The 25,862-nt window shown below is 51.9% G+C and overlaps 1 protein-coding gene across 4 annotated transcripts in view; it reads right to left on the bottom strand.

The window, feature by feature from the left end:
• Positions 1-298: 298 nt before the first annotated feature.
• The window catches only part of Cdh4 (cadherin 4), a 456,955-nt gene continuing 431,391 nt past the window's right edge, over positions 299-25,862 (bottom strand). For 2 of the 4 annotated variants that reach the window (XM_030247044.1, XM_011239921.1), the window contains 9 exons: positions 25,467-25,604; positions 17,681-17,866; positions 13,569-13,822; positions 12,814-12,956; positions 10,354-10,587; positions 8,700-8,933; positions 6,345-6,484; positions 5,484-5,648; positions 299-3,964 (listed from right to left, as the gene is read on the bottom strand). In XM_030247044.1, the coding sequence (XP_030102904.1) occupies positions 3,758-3,964; positions 5,484-5,648; positions 6,345-6,484; positions 8,700-8,933; positions 10,354-10,587; positions 12,814-12,956; positions 13,569-13,822; positions 17,681-17,866; positions 25,467-25,604 (1,701 nt within the window). In that variant the 3' untranslated portion in view covers positions 299-3,757. The remainder of the gene's footprint in view (positions 3,965-5,483; positions 5,649-6,344; positions 6,485-8,699; positions 8,934-10,353; positions 10,588-12,813; positions 12,957-13,568; positions 13,823-17,680; positions 17,867-25,466; positions 25,605-25,862) is intronic. The other 2 variants (NM_009867.3, XM_030247045.1) reach the window with 2 other exon arrangements.

Below are 25,862 nucleotides of genomic sequence, written 5' to 3'. Positions count from 1 at the left end.
TAGCCCAGTCCACTCTTGCCTGCCACACATTGCCTGTGAGAATTCTAAATTTAGGCAAGGGATATGGCTCAATGGCAAAGCGCTTGCCTAACATATAAGAGGTCCTGGATTTGACAACCGGCACCAAACCCAGAACAGACTGTTCTCAATCTAAGCGGTTTCCCTTGTGCTCTCACAGGGGCATTTGTGGAGCATATCTAACTCTGTGTTTGACCTACCTGCCCTCAGGTCACCTGCCCACAGTCCCGATGCTGTCAGATCCCAGAATTTGTGGAAGAACACAAGCAAGTCGGGAGACTGACTACTTCAAAGGGGACTTTATTTACTCCTTTGGAGCAGCGTGCTAACGCCTGACTCCACTCCTGGACACGACAATTCCGCAAAGCTGCTGTTCCCTTCGGAACCAAGACTGCCTGGCACTAAAAACACATTGAAAACATCAACTCTCTTCCCTTTTTGTTTTTGTTTTGTTTTTGTTTTGTTTTTTTTTTTCCTTTTTTTTTAGGTACAAAATGATACAAACGACAATACAAAATATTTGTGCTGTTGACGATTACAAAAAAAGTCGGAACGTCTGTCTCACCGCATGGCGCTCAGAGCTGCAGTGTGAACACGTCAGACTCCGGTATCTTTCCCGAAACAACCACGGTCATGCGGGCTGCTGCACATTTGTCCATTTTCAAAAATAAACATGCAGAAAATAAATCAGAATGGAGAACAGGAGAGGAAGGAAAAGCAAGATGCGTCCCCGGTGTATACGGAGGTGGTTTCCACCAGCCGACTGGTGTGGCAGAGCCTGCTAGGTATGTGGTCTATGTACTACCACACCTGGTGCTCTGTGCTGGGTGATTCTGCTGTGAGTTTTTGGTTTTGCCTTTCAGTGTGGGTAGAAATAGAGACTTCCCCTCCCGTTTACCTTAGAGAGCACAGAGGTGTCATCTCAACAGACCACATACTCACTATGGGGAAACTGAGGCATCTCTGAGGGCCTGACTTTTGGCCATTACTCTGACACTTTGGTGGCAGGAGACCCAGCATTATGGATTTGCTGAAAGACATGAGAGAGAGAAGCCACTGGCCGGGAGTCAGGTGTGACCAAGGCTGACCATGGCCAGGTGTTCTTCCAAGCCATGTACGTTTCTCCTTAAAGGAGCCAAACCACAGCCTTGTACTGCACAGAGCTGGCCACTGGCCTAGCTTGGCTGGGCCCTGACCACAGACGCGTTGTATCTACGAGCTACAGAAGAGAAACATTTGACACTGACTGTATGCTTGGCTAATGCTAACTTGTTGGCCTGGGAACAGAGTTCCAAGATGGGTCTGGGGATGTGTAAGACCCTATTTTCCTCCAGCCCTAGGGGCTGCTGGGGTGCAGGGTGAAAGGGACAAGCTGTTCAGCTTTTAGGAAACCCCGTGGATGTTCCTGCAGGGGCCTGGCAGTGACAGAGGCCTTGGGAGTGGGGAGGAGGAGATGGAGGCAGGTGAGCCATGCCTCCAGGTAACTGATGGATTTGGTACCTCTCATCCCAGGCTTTTTAAGAAAGCCTTGGGACTTCAGGAGAGTTCTTGGCTACCATGCCTACCAAACATATGCACACTTCCAAGAACCTTCTTGGGTTTTCTAAAATCAAACCCAGAAAACTATTCTCAATTCCCCAGCCCTAACCCACGACACACCAGTGGCCATGCCAAGCTCAGCACCACCCGAATTGTTTGCCGATTCGAGCAATTTGCATAGGACAGCCCTCCCAACCCTTTCATGAGCTCTGCTGCCCTGGCTGGCTGTAGGCAGGGGGACTCCCAGGAAGCTACAGAGGCCCCTATTCATCCCCCCTCCTAGAACAGCTGTCTGAGGAGTGAGAGTAGACACAGCTAAGCTTGCAGCCCAGCTCAAGTCCAGGAGTTTAGAGGTGGGAATGGGTTTGGTTTGGGAAAGAACCCTGACATCCAATGGGTCACACCCACAAGTTGGGTACCCGTGAGTTCACTCAGGTGTGTCTTTGAGGCCAAAGCAGTCTGGAAAGGGGGGATCTAGCCATGGGGTAAAGAAGCCAAGGGGAGCTATGAATTAGAGACTTCTGGCTAGGGAGCATGCAATCTCCCGGGCACCCCCAGCCCTTTTGAAACCCTCCTAGCCCCCAGTAGTAGATATGGGTTAGAGATATGGAAGAAACTTATTTTTCATCAGTGCTGGGACTTCTGTTGTCTCCCTAAGAAGACTCCGATACTAAGGCCTCCCAAGCTATCAGCATTCCTCAGCCCCTTCCTCGGGGAGTGTATTAGAGCATGGGATAAGCCAGGAAGACTCGGTGCAAGATGCCCGGTCAGTGCCTGCCTTTCTGCCCCATCCCAGGGCTCTCTTGGGCCCAGACATGTGGATGTCCTAGGTCTGTTTTCCCCTCCAGTGAAAAGGGGCAGCTTTGCCATCTCCTGTAGGTCCTTGCACACAGCCTATTTGCTGCCCTACTGAAGTGATCACCCTGCCCAGTTTGCCCTGTGTCAAGCTGTCAAGCTGCCATGGTAAAGTGCCCTGCCAGCTCCAGAGAGCAACAGAAACATGGGTCCAGACCAGAGCATCTGTGGTCACATGGGCACAGAGCAAGATAATCTCACCGGCCACTTGGTAGGTCCTGACATCCATAGCAGTTCATGGGACCAGGCAGGAGCTCAGGTTAAACGGGTCCAGGGTGGCCAAGCAGCTGCCAGAGTCTAGCCAGGCTCTGCTTCTGCCATCTGCATAGCCTGGGGAGGGTGTTGAGAGCATTCAGGGGTTCCATTGAGGGGAGCTTGTGATTGCTATGCCTTCAACAGGATCCCTCAGGGTCTCATCTTGAAGAGTGGAGGGCTGAGCCAAGGTTTTGCAGGATGCCGTGGCTTCTTAGACAACATACTGTCCTGGACCAAAGCAAAAAGGGACCTTGGTGGTATTGGGGGCGACAGCTGGTCCAGAGAGAGGCTTTATGGTGGGCTTGAGGGCACAGAAGTGGCCAAATAGAGAGGTGAGAGCTCCTGGGAAGGTCTCCAGGCATCGCGCCTGCTCCAGCTATTTACAGTATATTGGGGCAGGGCACAAGTTCGGGTGAAAGCCGAGTCCACTCAGAAGTGGCTCTGCTGATGTGGTTAGGCTAGCCCAGTGATTTTTTTGGTGCTGGAAAGCCAGATCCTCACCTAACAGCCTTGGGGAGCCTAAAGGGCCCAGGAGACCCCGGCTGTGCATAACAAAAACTATTGAGATCTGGACCCCCCCTACTATTTTTTTTTTTTTTTTTTGCAAATAAGTTACCTATTTTCTTTTTCTTAATAAAAGGCTTTAAAAAAAAAAAGACACATTGTCTCCCACTCCTTGCTTGTTGCCTTTAGAAGGTACCAGGTGGGACTGGGGCTGTGGGGCAAGGTGGACAGAGGTGGGGGCCTCGGGCTGTCTCTCCTCTTTCAGTCACTCCTGAGTTAGGGAATCTGTCATGTACCAAAAGGCACTTTTGTTTTTGTTTTTTGTTTTTTGTTTTGTTTTAACAGTGCTTTTGTGGTAAGAAATTCAAGTTAGGGCTGTGCCTCTGGCTCTCCCTTCGCAGTACGTGGCTGTGGCTACCGAGATGCCGCAGTGATGATGGGTGCCCGGTGGCCTATGTCCATACTGCAGAGCTCCACATGGGGGACGGCAGCGGGGAGGGACCTCTCGACACCAGACGGCGCTGGCACCTCGGCTCAGTTCTGCTGCTCGCCTCCAGTGCCCTTCTTGCATTGGTGGTGAGGTTGGTTAGTCCTCCTCGCCACCCCCATACATGTCCGCCAGCTTCTTGAACCGGGGCCCCCAGTCATTTAAGTAGTCGTAATCTTGATCCCCGGAGCTGGAGGAGTTTAGGGAGCTGACAGAGCCCGCAGTAGAACCGCTGCCTTCATAGTCGAAGACTAGCAGGGAGTCGTAGGGGGGTGCGGTGGGGTCATTGTCAGCAGCTCGGAGTCCCTGGAGATCACAGAGATGGGGTGTTAGGTGTGTGTGCTGTGTCAGTCCAGTGGTCTGTCAGAACCCATGCAAGCAGGTGGGTCAGGAAGCGGGGCGGAGAGCAGGATCTTGCATACAGTAGGCACTCAATAATCACTGCCTGTGTTTATCTGTGGGATATTTCCAAGGACCAAATAAGGACAGACACAGGGGATAGGGAGATAGTTCGGTGCTTCAGAGCACTCGTTATTCTTGCAGCGCTCACATTGCCGCTCACAACCATCTAAGACTCCAGTTCTAGGGGAGATGACCCCATATCCTGACCTCTGTGGGCATGGTACACAGATGGTGCACAGACATACATGCGGGCAAAGCCCTCATACACATAAATAAAGATAAAATATATAAATCTAAACAACAACAATATAGAGCCTAAGGGCAGGAAGCTCAAAGCCATTGGCAACTCCACCAAGAATAAGGCTGAGGACTGCGCTGGGCTGTGAGTAGTTCTGTCCCACCAAGGGTTACTGTTGGAACAGGGTTAGGCCAAGGAGGAAGCTCAGGGATAGGGCTGGGTTAGGGCTAATGTTAGGCTTAAGGTAGGGCTTACTGCTATTCTGGGGTTTGCATTAGGGTTAGGTTTGGGTTAGGATTAATGTTAGGGCTCAAAACTAGGCTTAGAGTTAATGCTAAGGATAGGCTTGTAAAGTTAGGGTTAGGGTTAGAGTCACAGCTATTGTATGAGGATAGCTGTGGTTTGGTCTGGTGTTAGGGCTAGAATTGGGGTTAGGAGCAGGAGTAGGTTTGGTTCATAGCCTAGGTTCCAGGCCTCCACCTGCCAAAAACAAGCAACTAAAACCAAACCCAAACCCAAACCCAACCAAAAACAAACCGCAAACTGTGCTGTCTTGGGGTTGCTCGGTTCCTTTTTGAAGACTTTGTAAGAGGGAGGGGTGTGCTGTGACATGCAGCCAGCCTTTCCTGGCTCAACTCTAAGAGACTAAGCTTCTCCATGGTGTGAAGGCCTTGTTGCTGGGTCTTTAATGCAGCCAACCGCTAAAAGGGCACTGTGTGATGCTTGGGTTTCCACCTTTGTGTTGTGATGGGGACAGGGAGCAGGGGTGGCAGAGAGAGCTGAGACCTGCAGGTCAGTTTGCTTAGGTCCCAGGGCTGCAATGTGGGCTGAGAAGTCCATTCACAGCTGCATGGGCTTAGTTTCTCCTGAGAACAGTTCTTCCTGCTGTCACTCCACTGTAGACAGACGGGCCCAGATGGCCCCTAATTCCCACTGAGTACCTGCTGAGAGTCTTAGGCCTCCTAAAAGTAGCTGACTCGGGAGCTAATGTGCTCAAGATCACAATCAGGAGGGCAGGCCTGGCCTCAAGTCCTAGACTGAGCCACCAGTCCTTACTCTGTGTGTGTGTGTGTGTGTGTGTGTGTGTGTGTGTGAGTGTGTGTATGTGTGTGCTCTGTGTGTGTGATAGGAATTTACTTTTAAAGGAGACACTTTTGCTCAGGTCCTCCCAAGGTTCATTCATACCTCATTAATGAAGTCTCCAATGTCTCCTGGGTGTGGCACCACAGGCCTGACTGGGTACTGGGGTTCAGCACCTACTGGCCGTTCATCCACCCGCCGCACACCAGGAGTTTTGCTCAGCACATGCTCCATGGCTTCTGGCTGTTGCAGCTGGCTGAGGTCGTAGTCCTGGGGATGGAGACGGACTGAGTGAGGGCAACAGGAGAGGGCTGAGAACACCCTTGCTCAGTTTTGTCAACTGCCCGGAGGGTGCTACTGTGTCTGTCAGTCTCCAAGCACACTAACTGTCCTATTCTATCCCCTAGGCCTGCCTCTTCTCCATTTGCCCCAGACCTGCTTGACCTCAGGGCCACCATGGACTCTATACCTGCCAGCTGCCTGGTGGGAGCCTGGACCTTCTTCCTGCCCCTACACGTGACCCTCCTGACTACAGCTCAGCAGCCTTGGGCAGCTAGCCACCTACACCTTTAGTGCTGACAGAAAAGGGCTGGGTCCTCCTTACCCTGCTGAGATAGCTCTGTGTACTCTCTCCATCCTGGTCAGAAAGCCCCAGCCCCCACTGGGAGTGTTCAGTAGGTGGGTGTTGGTGACCCCCAGAAGACTCTGGACTGCTTCCTTAGGGCACAGGACAGCAGTGGGTCGGGATGGTGGCTGGAGAGGAATTATCTTGTGAGGAGGACTGAGTGGATGAAGACAGTCAGTCCGGGCCCGAGCACACACGTGGGAGAGGCAGAGAGGCCTGTACCCAGATCTGTGTCTCTGGAGAACACTGCCTTCCCATAAGGAACAGGACAAGACATGTAAGGACACATAAGGCTAAAACCCCAGCACGAGCCCCGCCGAGCCCGTGGGACACTCGCTCACTTGGTCCTCCTCGCCACCGCCCTCTTCATCGTACTTCAGGATGTTGTCCCTCACGTCATCCTCAGGGTCGATGAGCAGCTGCTTTGTGTGCCTCTCCTTTTCTCTCCGCTTCATCCACACAACGAACAGCAGAACCATGACTATGAGGGGATAAGCTGCTGTGAGCAGAGTGCGCACACACGGGCACGGCTGTGCATATGTGCACACATGGGCATAACTGTGTGTGCACACACGGGCACGGCTGTGCATATGTGCACACATGGGCATAACTGTGTGTGCACACATGGGCACGGCTGTGCATATATTCGAGGAGAAGCCACACTGTAGCAGTGTGTGTACACATGGGCACATCTTTGCATATGTGTGAGGAGGAGCCACGCTGTGAGTAGTGTGTGTGTATACAGGCACGGCTGTGCATAGGTGTGCACAGGCATGACTGTATGTGCATGCCCAGGTATCTCATGGACATATCATCATATGTTGGATGCCTGTGTGTTCTGTGTTCATCTACAAAAGAGGTGTATGCACATGCATGTGCATACTAAGTCCCAGCTATAGAATGGAGGATGGAGGTCACAGGAGGATGTCTGCGTCCTGATCTTTCCCTCTTCACTGTATTCCTCTGAGACTGGCTCTGTCACTGAACATGTCATTTTTTTTTTTCCGAGACAGGGTTTCTCTGTGTATCCCTGGCTGTCCTGGAACTCACTCTGTAGACCAGGCTGGCCTCGGACTCAGAAATTCGCCTGCCTCTACTTCCCGAGTGCTGGGATTAAAGGCGTGTGCCACCACGCCCAGCTCGTCACTGAACATCTGTAAGCTCCAGTAATCCTGTCTCTGTATCTTACAGTGGAGTTACAGGTGTGTGCATAGCTATGCCTGGGGGCCTAGGATTTGAACTCAGGTCCTTATGCCTCTGCAGTAAGTGATCTTACTACTGAGCAATCTCTCCCAGCCCCTGCTACGCAATTCTCTTTGTGAATATTTTATCTGCAGTTGATTGAATATACAGATGTGGAACCTGGGGTTGCAAACGGCCCTTTGGATTAGTTCCTTCTTTATGATCATAGCTGATGGAGCACAAATGTCACTACTTGATGGACAGGAGGACAACAGGGACAGTGAGCTGAGAGACAGTCATTCCTCAGAACTATTGCAAGGTGAGGCTTTGGGTCCAGAAGGCAAAAGGGAGGGTTTTAGGGTACCATGTTCTAGGCAGGAGCCATGGTGGGGTGATGCCTCCATGATGGAAGGAGACTGGGGAGGGAGGCAGTCCAGAAAGGGTCTCTAGAGGTAGGCCAGGGTGAGTGGAAGCCACATTCTGCACCTCCAAAGGCCCCCTGACACTCCTGGGAACACACCAGAATAGCCATGTGATGTGTGGTATGTGGTATGTAAGCATATGTGTACATTGTGTGCATGATGTATGTATATGCATTCCAGGAAGGAAGACTGATTGGGGAGGGATCCCAGAGGTCCTTTTATCCAAAGGACTCGGGTGCAAAATAAGAAATTATGTGTGGATGTGCCTTCTTTGCTGCCTGCCTTGGCCACTTGTCTGAGGCATTCTTCTTATCTCTGGGAGCTTTTGCATGCTCCTCCCGGATAGGTCTCTGTTACTGCCTGGGTTCTGAGGGCAGGGCTTCTGTGAATTGGAGGCAGGGGACCGTGATTATCATGAAGGTGTCTCTCCAGGTGTGCTCCCTGCTCCCAGCAGCCTCTGCCATCTCTTCACTGTTAGACATGGAGAAGGAGGAGTCAGTCAAGCACTCCAGGGCACAGGGAGGGGAGGATGAGTGTCAACAAATAGAACCCCGTGAGGAGGGAAGGGGTGCAGGCTGTCTGAAGCATGGCCAGTTTGATCAAGTGGTTTGATTGGTTGCTGGGATAAGAAAGACTGCAGCTAGCGTAGGCTCAGAATCTAGACCCTGCAAGTGACAGGTAGCATTTCTTCCAACCATAGGACAAGGTGGTAGCCAGGGGACCTCTTGATATGGCCCACATTGTGGACATGGAACTGGAGAGAGAGTGGGAGGTCCACTCTGTGAGCATCGAAGCAGAAACCAGAAACCTTGGGCCACATTCTGCCAGATCAAGTGGCCAGAGAGACAGCTGTGCAGCTGGTGTCTCATGTCACCTGAGGAGACATGTGGAGGGAGCTTGTGGAAGAAGGGACGTTCCCTCTCTGGCTGGTAGGTACACTCACTCTACATGGGCACTGACTATCCTCTATCTCTGTCCCTGTGGCTTCAGAGGAGAACACTGGCCCCAGCTCTGCCTCAGAGTCAGTCACCTCCCCACAGTGGGGCTGTTTCTGGTCCCACATGAAGAAGGCATCACACATTGAACACTTACTTAGCAGGATCACGATGCAGATGAGGATCGCCACGATGGCGCCCGTGCCCAGGCCAGCTGCAGCCACTGCGCCGACCGTGGTACAGTCGCCGTTCTCATCACATGGGCACACCTTGACCTTTATGACAGATGTATTGGACAAGGGAGGGTTGCCAGAGTCTGTGACGATGATGGGGACGTCATACACCCCTGCTTCCAGATACAGGATTCTCAGACTGAGCTGGGCATAGTCACCTGGAGTGAGGAACAGCAACATGCAGCCAATGGGCAGCTGTCCTTCCCAAGGAAGACTTCCACAGGCAGGCACTGAGAGGAAAAATCCCCCCACTCACACACACACACACACACACACACACACACACACACACACACGCACGCATGTATGTACAGCATATATACAATGTACACATATGCACACATCACAATATACCATGTGGTCTCACACAGACACACACATGTGCATATACATACATCACACACACAAAGTACACATATGCATACACCTCACACCTCACACATACCATACAGATGTTCATGCACACACATCATGCACACATATGTACACATGTGGACACACACACAGACACACACAGAGACATGTATATACATCATGCACACAATGTACACATATGCACACACATCACAACATGCCATGCAGACACACACACACACTTGCACATATGTGCACCTGCACACATACAGTGACACACAAAGTTAAAACATCATCTGGGCGGTGGTGGCACACGCCTTTAATCTCAGCATTTGGGAGGCAGAGGCAGGCGGATTTCTGAGTTCAAGGCCAGCCTGGTCTACAGAGTGAGTTCCAGGACAGCCAGGGCTACACAGAGAAACCCTGTCTCGAAAAAGCCTCCCCCCCAAAAAAAATCAACCATATCAGAATTGAAAGTGAGCCAGGCAGCTGGAGAGATGGCTCAGCTGCTAAGAGCACTGACTGTTCTTCCAGAGGTTCTGAGTTCAACTCCCAGCAGCCACATGGTGGCTCACAACCATCCAGCATAGGATCTGATGCCCTCTTCTGGTATGTCTGAAGACAGCTACAATGTACTCATATACATAAAATAAATAGATCTTTAAAACAAACAAATACCCCCCTCCCCAAAAAACCCCAACCCTCCCAAAGAACAAAGGCAAAGTCATTGAGCAAAAACCCAAACCTCAGTGAGCATGTGGAGGTTCTCCGCCCGGAGCCCAGAGGCAGAGGACAGCAGTGGCTTTGCTTACTGCAGCAACACCCTATCATGTTGGCAAGGGCCTGAAGAATTGACAGTTTTGCTGGTGGAAGCATAAATGGGCATTACATCTCTAGGGTTGTGTAAGGCTCCTAGCACTGGCCATACAGGAGAGGGGCCTCCCAAGGGCTGTAGTCTCCAGGGGCCAGTCAACCAGTAATGGCTGCCAGCATGGTCGAGCTAGGCTCTTTCTAGAACAGGGAGGTACTAGGGACAAATAAATAGCTTTGTGGTGGAGACACAGATAAACAGGGCTGTCTCCCCAGCCTGTATGAACAGTCCAGGAGGTGGGGACTGTCTCCCATCTCCATGGCTACTATTCATTGGTGACAGATCCTGGGCTGGACCCTAAATACTTAGCTCCTGGTTCTGCCTGTGGCTAGGGCACTGCTGGGTGGGCTCACCATTTAGGCGGGTGATGGTCCAATTCTTCCTCACTGTAGTGGGGATGAAGGGCAACTCAAAGACATAGGGGCCAATGTTGGGGTCCATATCGGCGTCGGCTGCAGTGATGTTGATGGCATTGAGGCCGGGCCTCTCGCAGATCTGTGCCTCCTTGGGTAGCAGCTGTGGTGCGTTGTCATTGATATCAATGAGGTAGATCTGCAGGGTCCCAGTGCCACTGGCTGGGGGGATCCCTGCGGGACAGAAAGGGGTGAGCACACAGGACCATACACAGGACAGACAGATATGTGAAGTCCTAAGCGAGACACACAGCCACATGTTGACTGGAGTTCATATGTCATCTGCTGTAGGGGAGAATGCCTTCTCTTCTACAAGACAGTTCTCAGCAAGGCTAGGCACCCATCATAGACTGTACAGCTGACTTAAAAATTATTTTTGTATTTATATTTTTAGTTTTGTGTGTATATATGTTTTGCCTGCGTGTATGTCTCTGTCGGAGCTCTGGAATTAGGGTTACAAACGGTTGTGAGTTGCCATGTGGGTACTGGGATTTGAACCTGGGCCTTCTGTTAGAGCGCTCAGCCCTTCTTATCTATTGAGCCATCTCTCCAGTGCCTGTACAGCCAACTTTGTGGACCACAGGGAGCACGGGGTCTGGGGGAGCCTGGTGGACTAGGGCTGAGGCTTCTCAGCCTTTCACTTGCTATGGGATCAGTTTTGGGGCCACAGTAGTGCTTGCTCTTGGGGTTTCAGCTGCTCCGTTCTCCCAAGAACCCACCCTACAGCCCTTCCCTGGGCCTTTGCACACATTCCTCCCGAGGCAGAACTCCCCTCCTTCCCTGGCTTCCCCCACCGTCTTTGCTGCTCCCTTCTCTTGCTACTAAAATGGCCTGGGTTTCCCTCCGTCCTTATCTTCTTCTCTACTCTCTTTCTTCTCTACACTCTAAGTGTTAGCTCAGATTATCGCTGTCCACCGGAGGTTACATTTCCAGCGAGATGTGGCCCTGCGCCTAAGTCTAAGCAGAGACCTGGTGTGGTGCTTCCTGGAAGTCCACAGGAGAACATGGGTGAGCACTGCACGCTTGCTGCGCTTCCTGTTTGCCAGAGTGTGGTCACGACACCCGGGCTGTCTGTCCATCCTGGACCAGGCTGTGGCATAGCATGAACATGGCTGTGAGTGGAATGAGTGTGGTTATCAAATCTCACCCTGACTTCCAGACTTCACTTTCTTAGTTCCTGAGGCTGGCTTGGAACATGCTCTGTAACCCAGGCTCCTTGAGATTTGAGATCTTCCTGTCTCAGTCTCTTGAATAACTGGGTTAAAGTATGTATCACAGTTCTGGATACCCTGCACTTCTGTTCTGCTCCCCTCCCCTCCCCTCCCCTCCCCTCCCCTCCCCTCCCCTCCCCTCCCCTCCCCTCCCCTCCCCTCCCCTCCCCTGACCCTTCTGCAGACTGGGAGTGAACTCAGCCTCACACATACTAGGCAAGTGCTGTATCACTGAGCTATATCCCCAGCTCCATACCTCCCTAATGTGAGAGAAAACTCCTCTCAGCCTTGTTGACTGCTATCCCACAGCTGAAGTGACCTCTACTGAGAAACAGGCTTGCCAGACAGGGGCTTGGTCTCTTCTAACCTAGGCACCAGGCCCTCAGTGAGTTCTGCTAGGCGAGGCTTGTCTCTTCTGACTCCGGGTAGGTGCCTGGCCTTCAGTGGGCTATATGAGTGACAGGATGGTTGTGGTCAGAGCATCGAGAACACGGACTCTGGCTTACTCACAGGCCTGCCATCACTCACGAGGGACATACCTGTCAGAGCATTGGGCTTCTCCCATTCTGCTGAGGAAAATGCTGAGGCCCAGAGAGGCCAGGGCTCTTCCCAAAGCAATGGTGTTAGACGGATGTCCGCTCAGAATCTCCTTTACACCCGACTAACCACCACGATGAGAGTGCTCAGCTAGACTTTAGGGTGCTGGGGGTCTTGAAATGGGCCTCTTGGCCATAGGTTCCCTCTGTTCTTGCCCTTCACAGCCCTCAGAAGTCTCCTGGGAACCTGTGCTGTCTTCCTCAGGATGATCGGCATCCTTCTTGCTCCACTTCTCTGTGCTGCCTACCTGGTATCCACCTAGCATCCTCCCTTGCTCCCAGAGTCTCGGGGCTAGGATAGACATGGGCCTTCTTGCTTTTCCTGGCTAGAGAGCCAGTTAACAGTGTTGGAGAACAGCAGACCTGCCGTTCTCTCTACCCCAGTTCATATGTGGGGAAGCTGAGATGCTAGTAAGTGAATAAGCAGGTTGTTAGGGGAGTAACTGAAGTTTCTGAGGTTTGCATGATGTGACTGACAGGATGGGGGCAGTGTTAGGTGCTCTTGGCTGCCTGTACAGACTTCTTCCCACCCAGCCCTCTAGACTTCTCTGTGGCTCTCTGGGTACCATTGGCCTCCCTGGAGTGGAACTTACCATTGTCAGCAGCCAGGAAGGTGGCCTCATATACATTGTTCTTGGTGTAGAGGGACTCTCGGTCCAGAATGGCGGCTGTGGTGATCTGCCCATTGGATGTGTTGATGTGCAGCCAGTTGGCGGGATCAGACAGTTTGGAGTACCTACAGACAGGAGACCAGATGCCAGATGAGTCAAGGCCCCAGGGCTCTTCTCCCAGGCAGCATCCTGGGGGCAGCATCCTGGTCTATTATAACCCAGTGGCATTTCTGTCCTCCCAGAGTGCCCAGGGCTTCATGCACCTCGGTGCGCCTCCTACATAAGGACAGGCCACAGCAGTGGCTCGTGTCCCTGTGGTGGGTGGTCTTAGATACTGGAGGACCTCAGAGGGCTATGCCTGCATCACCTACATTTTGTAGGTGTATGGGTACCCTGAGGTACAAAGTCATTAGCAGTTTGCTTAAATCACTTGCCACTGTCACGGAAGCCATGACCTGCACTGGCTCCACAGTTTAAACACCTTCCTTGTCAGCCTGGAGATGGTGACACTGGTCCCTGATGCCCGAGGCTATCCTATTGGGTGACTCTCTGGGGTGGGTTGCTTCTAGATAAGCCAGTGCTTCAGGTCTGGACATAGTACCCCTGTCCTCCTCCTCTCTCTACTGGGCTTCCTGGTGTTCAGGCTTCTTTGGGCATGTTGTGACTCTTCTGTGTGGTACACAGGAGTGGATCCTGCTCTGAGGGCCAGACAGGGCCAGGCTATACTGAAGACTCACCTCACGGCTTGCTGCATGAACCGGTCAGGGTCCACTGCAGAAAAAGTGGTGAGTGCTGTCCCAGCGGGCACACCCTCTTCCAGGCGGATCAGTTTGTGGTTGGAGGGGAAGTAGGGGGCCTCGTTGACATCGGTGACAGAGATGGTTACCCCTGCTGTGGACTGGAAGGACATCTGGATCCCACTGGCCAGGGGCGCCTGGTTGGACACCATTACGGTCAGCATGAAGGCACGGTTCAGCTCATAGTCCACTGCCTGGAAGAAGGGACAGGTTAACTGGGGCTTCCTACAGAGGTGGGGCTGGCCGTTCCTACTGCCCAGTCTCTTAGACTCTCCCTGCCTTGCTTTCTATGGGGGCCTGGTTTCCACTGTCCCTTTACCGCAGTCTCTGGCTTCTTCTGGGTTCTGGCCAATGAGAGGAGAGGGAGGTTGGAATAAAGTGTCTCTAGCTAGTTAGCCCCACACCCGGATGAGGCAGAAGCCGGGTTTCTTGGGGCATCGATCTTTTTCCTGGGTGTTGGAATCACAGGTATGTTGTCTCAAGAATTCCTTAATTACTGTGTGGGCAGGCACAAGGGAGCTGAAGATCCTGAGAGTCGCTACGGCCACAAGAAGCTCAGGAAATGCATGTGAGGGCTGAGAGTAATGGCGGCCAAAGGTTGATTTTGGTTTTAGGGGGACATGATGGGTCCGTGAGCAACAGCATCTGCCACCATGCCTGATGTTTGATCCTCAGAATCCACAAGGTTGGAGGAGACCACTGGCCCCTGCAAGCTGCCCCCTAACTGCCTCCTCCTGTGAGCAACACCATCTCCCCTGACCCCCAACTAAACAAAATAAAAGTTAGTTTTTGCTGAACACAGTGGTACACGCCTGCAATCCCAGCAGTCAGGAGAAAGAGACAGGAGTAAACAAGCGTTTACTTGTTCAACGTTTGCTTGAACTTGTTACTGATTTTGTGTCTCCAGAGGGAGACTTAAAGTAATAGAAATGCAGTCCTGGGGGGCAGACGTAAAATGTCTATCCCTGGGCTAGAGTCCGACAGCAGGGCCAGTTTCTTCAGTGACTCCTGTCTCATACATGTCCACTCTGGAGAGGGGTGTGTGGGGTCTTGTCCCTCTTCAGAGCCAGCTGTGGATTCCTGCCTCCAGCTGTTTCTGCCTCTGTCTTCACACCTTGCTCTGCGTGTTAGTTTTAGGTAGATACAAGCTAGAGTCCCTTTAGGAAAGGGTACCTCAATTGAAGTAATGCTGCCACCAGGTTGGGCTGTGGTGCTCTTTCCTCATTGGTGAATGCCCAGTTCGCTGTGGGCGGGGCCACCCGGGAGAGGTGCTATAAATAAAGCAGCTGAACAAGCAAGGGGGTGGGTGTGGGGGACCGGAGGGGGCGGAGCTGCCAGTAGGGAGCGTTCCTCCATGGCCTCTGCATTGGCTCCTGTCTCCAGGTTCTTATCCTGACTTCCCTCCATGATAGATTATGCTTGGGACATGTAAGGTGAAACTTGTTTGTTTTAGATTATTTATTTTATGTATGAGTGCTCTATCTGCATGTACACCTGCATGCCAGAAGAGGGCATCAGATCCCATTACAGATGGTTGTGAGCCCCCATGTTGCTGGGAATTGAACTCAGGACCTCTGGAAGAGCAGCCAGTGCTTTTAACCACAGAGCCTTCTCTTCAGTCCCATTTTTTTTTTTGTTTTTGTTTCTGTTTTTTTGTTTGTTTTTTGTTTTGAGACAGGGTTTCTCTGTGTAGCCCTGGCTGTCCTGAAACTCACTCTGTAGACCAGGTTGGCCTCGAACTCAGAAATTCACCTGCCTCTGCCTCCCAAGTGCTGGGATTAAAGGTGTGCGCCACCATGCCCGGCTTCAGCCCCACTTTTAATCACAACAACAGAACCCCTGACTAAGACATCCCCTGACCTTTTTGCTCCCTTTCTTAAAGGCTCCTGAGGCTGCACTGGGCTGATGCAGATGGTCTAGACTCACCTCAAACCTTAAGGCCTTCAACACTGTTACATCTGCAAAGACCCTGCTGCCTTCTGGTTACAGGTTCTAAAGGCAAGTGCGGGGGCCCTGGGGGAGATGGTACTGTCGGTGTTTCCAGGCCCCCAATGCTGAGAAAAGCACCTGGTTGGAACGTAGGCAAGTGCTAGCCGAGGGGATGCTGAGAGTGGACTTCGTGAGAATAAACTGTGACCCTGAGTTACCATCAACAGACGATGATACAGAACTCAGTGTGCAGCTTGCTGTTATTCTGTGGGAGGGTCAGGCTGTCACACCTTGACGACCATAAGCAAGGCAGCCACATACCACAGCTCTCCAGCCACCAGCCTCTCCCCGAATGACCTTCCTGGCTGGTTTCCTCAAAGGAAGCTTGAGAGAACAGGCCTAGGATGCTTGCTCAGATGCCATCAGATGCATCCCAGTGTGGGAGCATCCACAGCCAACTGCCTCGGCTTCTGCAGCAGGGCAGAGGCAGATGGCATGTGAAGCCTGACCATTACTGGGGAATTCCCATCACAGGTCACATGGCTCCCTGCTCCTTACTGTAGGCCTGCCTGGGTCTTCACGAACTCCATTTGGGAGAAGAGCTTTCCTGGTGGAGTCAGCTTCCCACTCCTGTCTGTGTTTCACCTTCAGATGCTAAGCCTTGTGCTGGGTCTGATCCCTGACTAAGTAGATCAGAACATAGCCTACTTCTGGATTTTGTAATCACCTGTCCTTGGTGCCCAGTGCTGCCACTACGTGAAGTATTATCTATGCATAAAGGAATTATAAACTAGGTAATCAATACTGCCATTGGGCCTGGGAAGGAAACAGAGGCACTGAATCTAGAAGGCTCTAGACCTGGGGCCAGAGTTGCTGCTGGCTCCTTGATGGTGACCTTGGCGAGACCTCCCTCTTCCCAAGCCTGGTCTTTATGCTTGTCTGAAGGATACATGGATATACAATTTCCTAAGCTCTGAGTATGGTCTCACCTTTCTGTGGCACATGATGATGTCCAGCTGTCACTGGACATGGAGCATGGCTGGTCCTGTGCCTCTGCCTCCGTAGGTCCAGGCATGGCTCGTGAGTTTAGCTGTACAAGCGGGGAATGAACTGGTCTCTCCCTTGCTCTACCTCTGCCCAGTTTGTACTGTGCTGCTGGACACTGTACAGATGCATTTTTATAGGCGGGGCCTGTGCCCACAGGGTCACCTGGCTGGACCCAGAACCACTTGAAGTGGCTGCAAGTCTCTCAAGGCACCCAGGGCAGAGTAACCTGCACCCTTCCCTTGAAAGGTCTCATGGAGGCTTCTAGACCAGAAATAGTGAACCTCTCCCAAGCCTCATCTTGGCTTCTCTGTATTTAACCTCCAGGTGCCACCAAGCTCCCAGAATTTGTACCATACTGTGGCAAGGTCTTCCTCTTGCAGAACCAATGGCTGCCAATGCCTGTAGCCCCTCCTGGAAGCCTCAGGCAGAGGCCAGGCCAGTTTGCTTTAATAGGCTGCTTCCTAAAACTGTGGAGGGCAGGGTCTCTCTGTGTTTATTGGCCCACAGAATCACATTATATATGATACACTAAAAAATCTTGTCATCAGTCCTTCCAGACAGACTATGGCCAATAAAATTCACAGGCAGGAAAGATAAAATACACCTATAATGTGGAAGCCAACAGAAAATTTGCTGTGACAGTTTCAGTTAGGGTGCTGGACATACTCACTAAGGTGCCCTCATCAATGACCCTTGGCTCAACAGTGAGGCCTGAGTGCACCTTAGAGAGGTAGGCCCTAGCATCAAACCGGAGAGGAGGGTCATAACATTTCCTCCTGCACCGTACATCAAGGTGTGTGTGTAGTCTCATAAGAAGGGGGGTCTTGTTCACAGGAAAATGCCAGCATGGATATGAAGGCCAGAATCTTCCCTTTCCTGGTGGAAAATGGTTGGTGAGAAGTGAAGTCAGGAGGATCAGGAGTTTGAGGCCACCCTCAGCAGGACAAATTTGAGGCCAGCCTGAGTTAGGAAAGACACTGTGGAGATTGTCTCTAAAGGGTTTGGTCCTTGGCCATAGGTAGCTGGCAGACATTCATGTTCCTGGACCAGGGGATATGCAGGCAGCAGTCACCTACCTTCACCACGGTGACCATGCCCTCATTGGTCACGGGGTCTGTGCGGACACTGAAGTGCCCAGAGGGGTCCCCACTTATGATTCGGTAGACGGCGTTCCAGTTGGGTGAGTGGGGCTGGTCTCGGTCCATCACCGTGAGGTTGGCTACTACTGTCTCTATACGGTTCTCAGGAACCTCTCCTGCAAACTGCGGAGTGTAAGAAAGAGTATTAGGACCTCATATGGAGCCTGGGAGCCAGACTCTGTGCCAACACTAGCAAGCATCAGGGTCTCTGCTCGAGATGGACGCCCTAGGTGGATGGGGACAACCGCTGTTCACCGTGGAGACAGCTGGGGGATAGTCTTGGGTTCTCAAGCATCTGATCCCATCTGCACACATCTATGCAGGACAATCTCATCCGTGCAGCAAGCTCTTGTCCTACCCTCACACTTTTCTCATGTGCACGGAGGATCAATGGCAAGTAGCTAGGAGGGATATGTGATGGAGAGTGGGAGGAACAGGAGTCTAGGGGTAGCAGCTACAAGAGGCTTCTGAGAGAAGTGTGCCCTGGCTCCTTCCACCATCTAGTTACTGCCCCAGGTGGCTTGGGGTCAGCCACTGTGGCCAATGACCATGCAAAGAGGTGTTAACCTCTCTGATGTTAAGGCACAGTGAAGTTGCTGTGTGCACCCACAAAGGCCACATGGGCTCACTTGGAGTGGGGGAGGGGGTGTCTGCCTTAGGAATCCAAGTGCCCCCTGCCAACTGTGGTCCGTTACTGGGGTTGGCTTCTAGGTTCTGTGCTTAGGTGCTCTGATCTTACCTGCTCTGCTGTCCTGAAATTCACCTTAGAGCAAGATAAATAATTGTCATGTCAATTCAGGATCAGATGAGAACCCATTGTGTGTATCCTAAAAGATATCCCCATGGTGCCCCCAGTGCTGTTCTGGAACATTCCTGCAAAGCAGAGCCTTCCTTTGATTTTTGAGCCATGTTTGGCCTAGCTACTTTGGAGCTAAGAGGCCTGAGGCTGCAGAAGGTCCCCCCCCGCCCCCAGGAAGCACTAGGAGGGAAGTAAGTGGGGCACAGCTGGTTTCCAGAGAATGCTAGGAGATGAAACCCTACTTTCAAGCCTTCCGCCATTTAACACAGAGGGGCATAGGGCAGTTGCAGAAAGAACAGCAGACCTGAGTGGTGACCACATACGTCCAGTGTCTGGCTTCCTTACTGGGCTCCTGGGTTCCTCTGTGTGGCTGGGTGAGGCTATCATTGCTGGTGACCTCCATAGTGAGAATCTCTTCTCCTGACACCGACATTCCATGTCAGCAATAGGGTTGCCATAGTGTCTGAGGGCCTGCACCCCATGATATGGGGAGCTAGCTGTCTTTGGAGGGAGATCACAGATGCTTGCAGACAGAACCATGTCACCCAAATTTATGTGTTGAGGCTCTTAGCCCAACCCAGCATCTCAGCTGTAACCTTGTCTCAAGAGGTGTCAGCATGATGCTGGGGTTTGTCCAAACCCAGCCTATGTGGCATCCTTGTGCATATTCCCCAGTGGCACACACATTGAGGGTGTATTAGTTATTTTCCCTACTGCTATGGCTAAATCCCTAACAAAAGCATCATAAGGAAGGAAGAGTTATTTTGGATCCCAGTTTGAAGGTTCAGGCCATCGTGGCCAGTAAGTCATGGAGGCTGCTGGTCCCCCTGCATCCGCAGTCAGGAAGCAGAGGGTAAGATGGCTGCCAGTGCAGCTTGCTGTCTCCAGCCCAGCATCGATGATGCGGCCCACATTCAAGGTGGCTTTTTTCTCAGTCAGACTCCACTGGGAACTCCCTTATAAATACACCCAGATCTCTAAATCCAGGACTTTCCATGTCCTAGGAGAGGTGTTCTCTTATAGACCAGATTTCCAGCGTCTGTTTAGTCTGAGAGGTTTTTCTGGATCTTTAGGAATGTTCAGACCCCCTCACATGCTTTCCAAAAGCTGGCTTCTCTAGCCATGACAGTGAAACAAATTCTGCCGGGCTCTGTTCAGAAATCAGAAGCCTAGGTTCTAGATTCTGAATTGGCTTGGAGGCTGGTTCCTTCCACCACTGATACACTGTTTCATTATTGTAACATCTTTGTTACAAATATGTGTAGCAATAGTTACAGATGTAAGTATTGATATATCTGTGAGTCTTAGGCTGTCAAGTTGCAGACATCTAGGTGGGCATGCAGGCCTCGCAGGCTCCATGAGGTAAGAACACATGGGAACTGGCATTATGGTGGGCTCTGAGATGCTCCCTGGTTAGTGGGTAGCCAGGATGACACAGGGTACCCTGGTTTGCTTCCTTCTTCCAACCCAGTGCCTTCACCTTCATACTCTGCTTGGCCAGGTGGGGGCCCAGGGACCCAAAAGAGAGTAAAGTACTTCTTTGGACACAGACCTTGAAGTCTTGGTTCCAGGCTGAGGGGTGACTTGCTGCTGTGGGTCCTTGGTACCCTTTTCCTGTAAGCTACCTGCATCTCTGCCTTCTTACCAGGTCTTCTGCTGGGTGGGGCCTGGGTCTGGTTCACTGTATTCTGGCCTGTCTGTGGGGTCCTTCAGAGGCACTGGAGGCCTCCATTGTCTGAGGGTGGACCCTGAGGGAGGGTTGAGGAAGTGGAGGTGATGCTGGGTGGTCAGGGATGCAAGCTCTGGGCTTAATCCTGTGCCCACCACCTCAGAGCATGAAGAACTAGCCCCCAATTAGTGACTTATGGCTGTGTGCCTGAGTGTAATTAAGGTTACAGAGTCTATTCCAATTTTAAGATGCTAAATTTTAAGTCCTAGGAACTTGTGCTGGATCAAAATCTCTCTCTCCTCCTGGGTTTCCACACTTAGTTGAAAAGCTGAGAATTCAGGGCTTTTAGAGGTTGGCCATGGTACTTGCTGCTAGGATGAGTGGCTGGTAGGTGCCACAGTGCCTCATCTGGCTAGACTCATAGAAGGTTAGCCCAGTTCTAACCCCACAGTTGAGTAGCCTTCTCAGGCAGGTAGGTCACTCCAGAGGACAGCATATGCTATACTCTTGGTTATTGGGATAGATGTTTCTAGAAGAACCTCAAAATCTCGGAGGTAACAGGTACAGATCCTTGGTTCTAAAGTTCGGTGGACTTTTGCCTCCGGGGAAATAATTTCCACCCTGGTGAGTGAGCCATCTGCCTGTGATTGCTACCTGTGGTTTGGATAAGAGTTTTCCAAAGTCCCAGGTATTGAGGACCTGGTCTTTGGCCTGTGCAGTATTAGGGGCGTAGTAGAATCTAGGGTAGGTATGGGTTAGTGGGAGGGAGTCAGGTCAGTGGGTAGGTTGTGCCCCTGAGAGGGCTGTGGAGACCCTGACCCCTTCCGGTGACTAAGTGAGCAGTTTCTTCTTCATACTCCCCACCATGCTTTGCAGCCTGAACACACACAGGTTCACCGTGACCATGGATGGGACCCTCTGAAAACATGAGCCAAAACGGGGGTTTCCTCCTTGTGTACCAATGACATCATTGTCATAGCCACAGAGAACCAATACCATGTGTGTGCACAGCCTGCTCAAGTGCTCTTCAGTTACTGTTCTGCTATGTGCTGTCCCTTGTCCAGCTTGGAGGTGACCTATGGGAACACCATGACCTAACCCTATTTCAATCACTTAACTGGGTGTCACTCACTCCTACGAGGGGACAGATCATCTTGTATAGACAAATATCAAACGTCACTATAGTCTTATTGCATAGGCTGGGCCTGAATGACTCTGCCCTTTTTTCCCAGTGGAGGGACAGTGTGGAAAGCTTTGATGACAGCTCTCACCTCTTACTGCTAAAGGTCTGGGCTAGAATTGCCTGGTGTCTGCAGGTTAAGCCTGTGCTTATTGTTCAGGTGTAAGCTTCTTAGAACCAGCTATGCCCCCATCTTGGCATCGATCACACACAAATGTAAAATACGGACAAGCTTTCTGGGCTCACAGCGGTCTGGACATCAGCCAAGGCCACACAGCAAGAAGGGATCAAGAATAGCTGAGGGTGGCTATGTATGGGCGGGGCAAGGCTTAGAGGAAGAGCACACACAATTGCTGGGTCTCAGGGCTCCTCTGTGCTCATCGGAATCTGTGCATTGGGTAGGTTGGAGGCTCCCAGGACACACATGGTCTGAAGTTGTTTTCCACCCCAGTGGGTCCTGCATTGCTCTGGTGGGGAAGTGCTGGTGGTAGGGTGGCCCTGGGTGAGTTATGGGCTCTGGCCTCTAGGGGGCACTGCAGCTGCACAAGAGCAAGAAGAAAATAACTTTTAATTAACACTTGGGAATAGGATTCGGAGCTGGCAAATCCCTGCATCTCTTTAGCTTTGCCTGATTGTTCTTGATTAAGCTTCACAAAAATAGCCCGTGTGTGTTGTGTGGCCAACCTGCCTGCACACTCCCACTGTGAAGAAAAGACGGTGTCCCTGTCTGCCGCTAATCTGGATGGTACCCTGGCAAGTATGAAGTCTGTAGAGCTTGTATCAGACGGGAGGTGTGCGCTTGATGTGGAAAAGTGTTCTATACTCAAAGGACTTCAGACTGCTACCTGCTCGTCCCTCCCTGCCCTCCACATCCCAGGGAACCAGGGGTTTCTACCTTCCTTCATGGGTTGCATGGAGGCAGGACCAACTCCTGGAATGAGCTTTGTGCCATTAGACTCCACATTTAAGTTCCAGTGTGACCTGCCAGCTGCCTGTTCCCAGCAACCTGTGCTGGCTGGCTCATAGCGATTTCTTCTGTGCCCCAGCTGAGAGGCCGCTGTTCACTCCAGAGCTTCCTTCCTCTCATGCGCCTCTCAGATGGCATGGGACCTGCCTGGGCATTTGCGGTGTGGCTCATGCATATGAGGGAAGATGGAGTTCAGTTAGGTTGTATGTGGTGGTTCAGGACGGACAGAGCTCAGATCCATGGGCAAAATCAGTCTATCCTGAGTGTGAAGGAAACTCCCCTGGGGCTACCGTGGAGGGTGCTCCGTGGCAGGCTCTGTGGCAGGCGCTCTCCCACTGTACTCATCCTCAGGCAGTACTGTTGGGCTTGGGCAGTAGCCTAGCAGGTGCAGCAGCCTCTCACCTTGGAGTCAGAGCTACCAGTTTGGGTCCTGCTAAATTCGACCTCAGACAGTTTCACAGATAGTCGGCCCATTTGACACAAGAGTAGGGATTCTTGGCTCTCTGTCTATCTCTGAGCCAAGGGTATCTGCAGGTCTCCTGCCCTTTCTGAACATAGCAGCCCTTCTTAGAGCTCGTTGGAATGAGAAAGTTGACATGGCTGGAGCTTGTGGTAGGACTGCAAGGCAGGCTGGGTCCTTAAACATCACACACCGGCCTATGAGGCTCCTTCCTGTACCATCTGTCTGTGATGAACACCCTCTCCGGAGGCGTTCTCCTCAAAACCGTTCAGGTCGCTGAGGTGTGCTATCTCCTCTGTTGGGAAGGAGCCCAAAGCTGCACTCTTTTGGCTTCCCTGTGGCCTGGTTCTCATGGTGACTACACCGTCCAAAGGCCTGAGGGTAGGATCAGGGGTCCTGAAATTGGGAGAGTTGTGTGGTTTCTGTACCCCGATATCTGTACTCCAGCAGTCTGGCATAGGCAGAAGGGTATATTCCTGGGAGCACACGTAGCCCTAACTTAGCAGATGCCTGGCTCAAGAGTGCTGTCCTGATTGTTTTTATTTTATTTATTAATTATTATTATTATTATTGTTATTGTTGTTATTATTTGTTGATTTAACACAAACTAGAGTTATTTAAGAAGAACCTTAGTGGAGAAAATGTTTACATCATGTTACCCGTAGGCAAGTCGGTGAGACCATTTTCTTGATTAATGGCTGATGTGGGTGGGCCCAGTCCACTTTGGGCGGTGCCATCCCTTGGGCTACCATTGTTCCTGAGCGCTATGAGAAAGCAAACTGAGCAAACCATGAGGGGCAAGCCAGTAAGCAGTGTTCCTCCATGGCTCCTGACTGGGGCTCCATGCTTCAGTTCCTGCCTTGAGTTTATGCCCTTTATGACGGAATGTGGTCAGAACGTGTCCTGGTGTTTTATCACAGCAATAGAAGTCTAGTTAAGACAAGTGGGTTTGTGTCTGAGTGTGGTGCTGAATCAACTCCTGACAAGGCTACCCTGCATGAGTTTCCTGAACTCCTGCGTTAGCTGTGGCAAGGCATGGTCTAGACTGGGGTGGCCCCTGTGTGGGCCTGGCACTAACCTGACAGCTGAGAGTTCCTGCACTGTCACAGAAGGTGGTTGCCACGCTGAGCACTGCTCAGCAAGCCCTCTAGAGGCCTGTCCATCTAGGCCCAGGGCAGAGGATGTCTGTGGCAGGGCTGTCACTTGCAGGTCAGGGTCAGTGACTGCTTCCCTAGAGTCTGAACAGACCGAACCCAGAGAGAGACCCTCCAGCTTTCTCAGGGTCTCCCTGGCTGGAGCATCAGTGCCTCTCCAGGCTGAGTAGCCTGGCCAAATCTTCTACCCCTCTTTTTCTGCACCTGTTGCTTGTGGAAAGGGACAGGACTCACTCCAGTCTTCAGGGGGCCCGAGCCACCTTGGTTGTCAGTCATCTTCTATTTGGCCACTAGATGGCGCTGTGGTCTAGGAGAACAGGATGAGAACAGGCTCTTGAGCAGGGCTTCAGCCTTCTAGACACTTTCTCTCCCCTCTTCTCCTCTCCACGTGGCATCCATTTTCAGGGTTCAGTCCCAGCTGCTCCCTGTGGGCTGTGTGCCCAGAGTCCCATGTCCTGACCCCAGAACAGAAGCTCATAGGGTAGACTGATTGGGACCTGATGGGAGAGTGTCTACCTATGTGTTTGGCAAAGTCCTTGTTACTATTATGGACACATGCCCCTTTTCACTTCACCGCTGGGAGTGACCTCCTGACCTTTCCCTCGGTACACCCTGGCCTGTAGTCTGCCATCTCTTCAGGGATGGGCTGGACTGTGTTCACAGAACTGTTCAAATCCATGGACTTGGGAGTCCTGGAGGCAGAGATGGCTGAGACCAGGGCCCCACAGAATGTTGGGAGGCACAGAAGTGATTATCATGTCTGATGTGCACCAAGAACGCCTAAGGGTCTCACAGGTAGGGACCCTCCCTGCAGCGTGGCTGTCCCATGGGGTCCAGGAGAAATGACAGTCATGTGATTGATAGTTTTGTCTCTAGAGTTCCCTCCCAGGGTAGGGTGGGAGGGTCTGTTCCTCTGGCCCATGACTGGAGGCCCACAGTGGTCTTCCTATACCATAGTTGTGTGAATACCTGTGTGTTCAGCAAGAACTCTTGACCTCTTGTCCAGTGTTGTAGCCAGTCTTGACCAGTTTCCCTGCCTGCTGATGCGAACCACAAGGGGCTAGCCCCTCTCCACTGAGGACCAAGGTAGAAAGGGACCCTTGCTTCAAGGGCACATATGCCCATAGCCAAGGCCCAGCTGGGCATCTCCCAGTCAGGTACCCACTGCACAGTCATACACGCCTCTTCAAATGATATGGTAGCCTGATTGGTCAGCTCCTCCAGACTTAACAAAGGCCCCAGCAATGTATCAGCCATCACTTAATCTTGGGGCACACCACACCCCTAATTTCCTAGGGCTTTCTCCACAGGTGTGTCTGGGCCCTTCCTTCCCACTAGAAGTAGCCGGCATGGTGTCCCTCTCCTTATGAGGCACCTGTGCTTCGACAGTCATTACCCACAATCCATTCAGCTCTTCTCCCCACTGAGAGAGAAGGAAGTGCCTGTGAATTACAGCTCAGGGCTGGCATCTCTGCGAGAACCTGAGGTACTCACTGTGCTTGTGGTGAATTCCGGAGGGTTGTCATTTACGTCTGTCACCGTGATGATGGCAGTGGCTGTGTTCGAGAGACCATAATTAAGGTTTCCTTCCATGTCAGTGGCCTGGACGATGACGGTGTACTGCTGGACTTTCTGGAGGGGAAAGACAGCGTGTTCAGACTCAGCTCAGTAGATGAGGAATACAGGCTTCCTCAGTGGGTTCCATCCTGGCACAGGCTGCTTGGGACTCCCTGGAGGTGTGGGAGCCTGGTGGTAGGGGGCTGTGGCAGAAGGAGGCTGGCCATGTCTGCTTCTCATCAGCTTTCAGTGGGTGCATTCACTTCTGGTGTTAAGAAAGGGCAGGTCAGGGTTCAGAGGGACCTGCACAGTCTTCAGTATGACAGGGAAGAC

This window comes from Mus musculus, chromosome 2, assembly GCF_000001635.26.
Source record: "Mus musculus strain C57BL/6J chromosome 2, GRCm38.p6 C57BL/6J".
NCBI lineage: Eukaryota > Metazoa > Chordata > Mammalia > Rodentia > Muridae > Mus > Mus musculus.
Note: the sequence above shows the minus strand (reverse complement) of the source record. Positions and strands in the feature narration are given on the sequence as shown.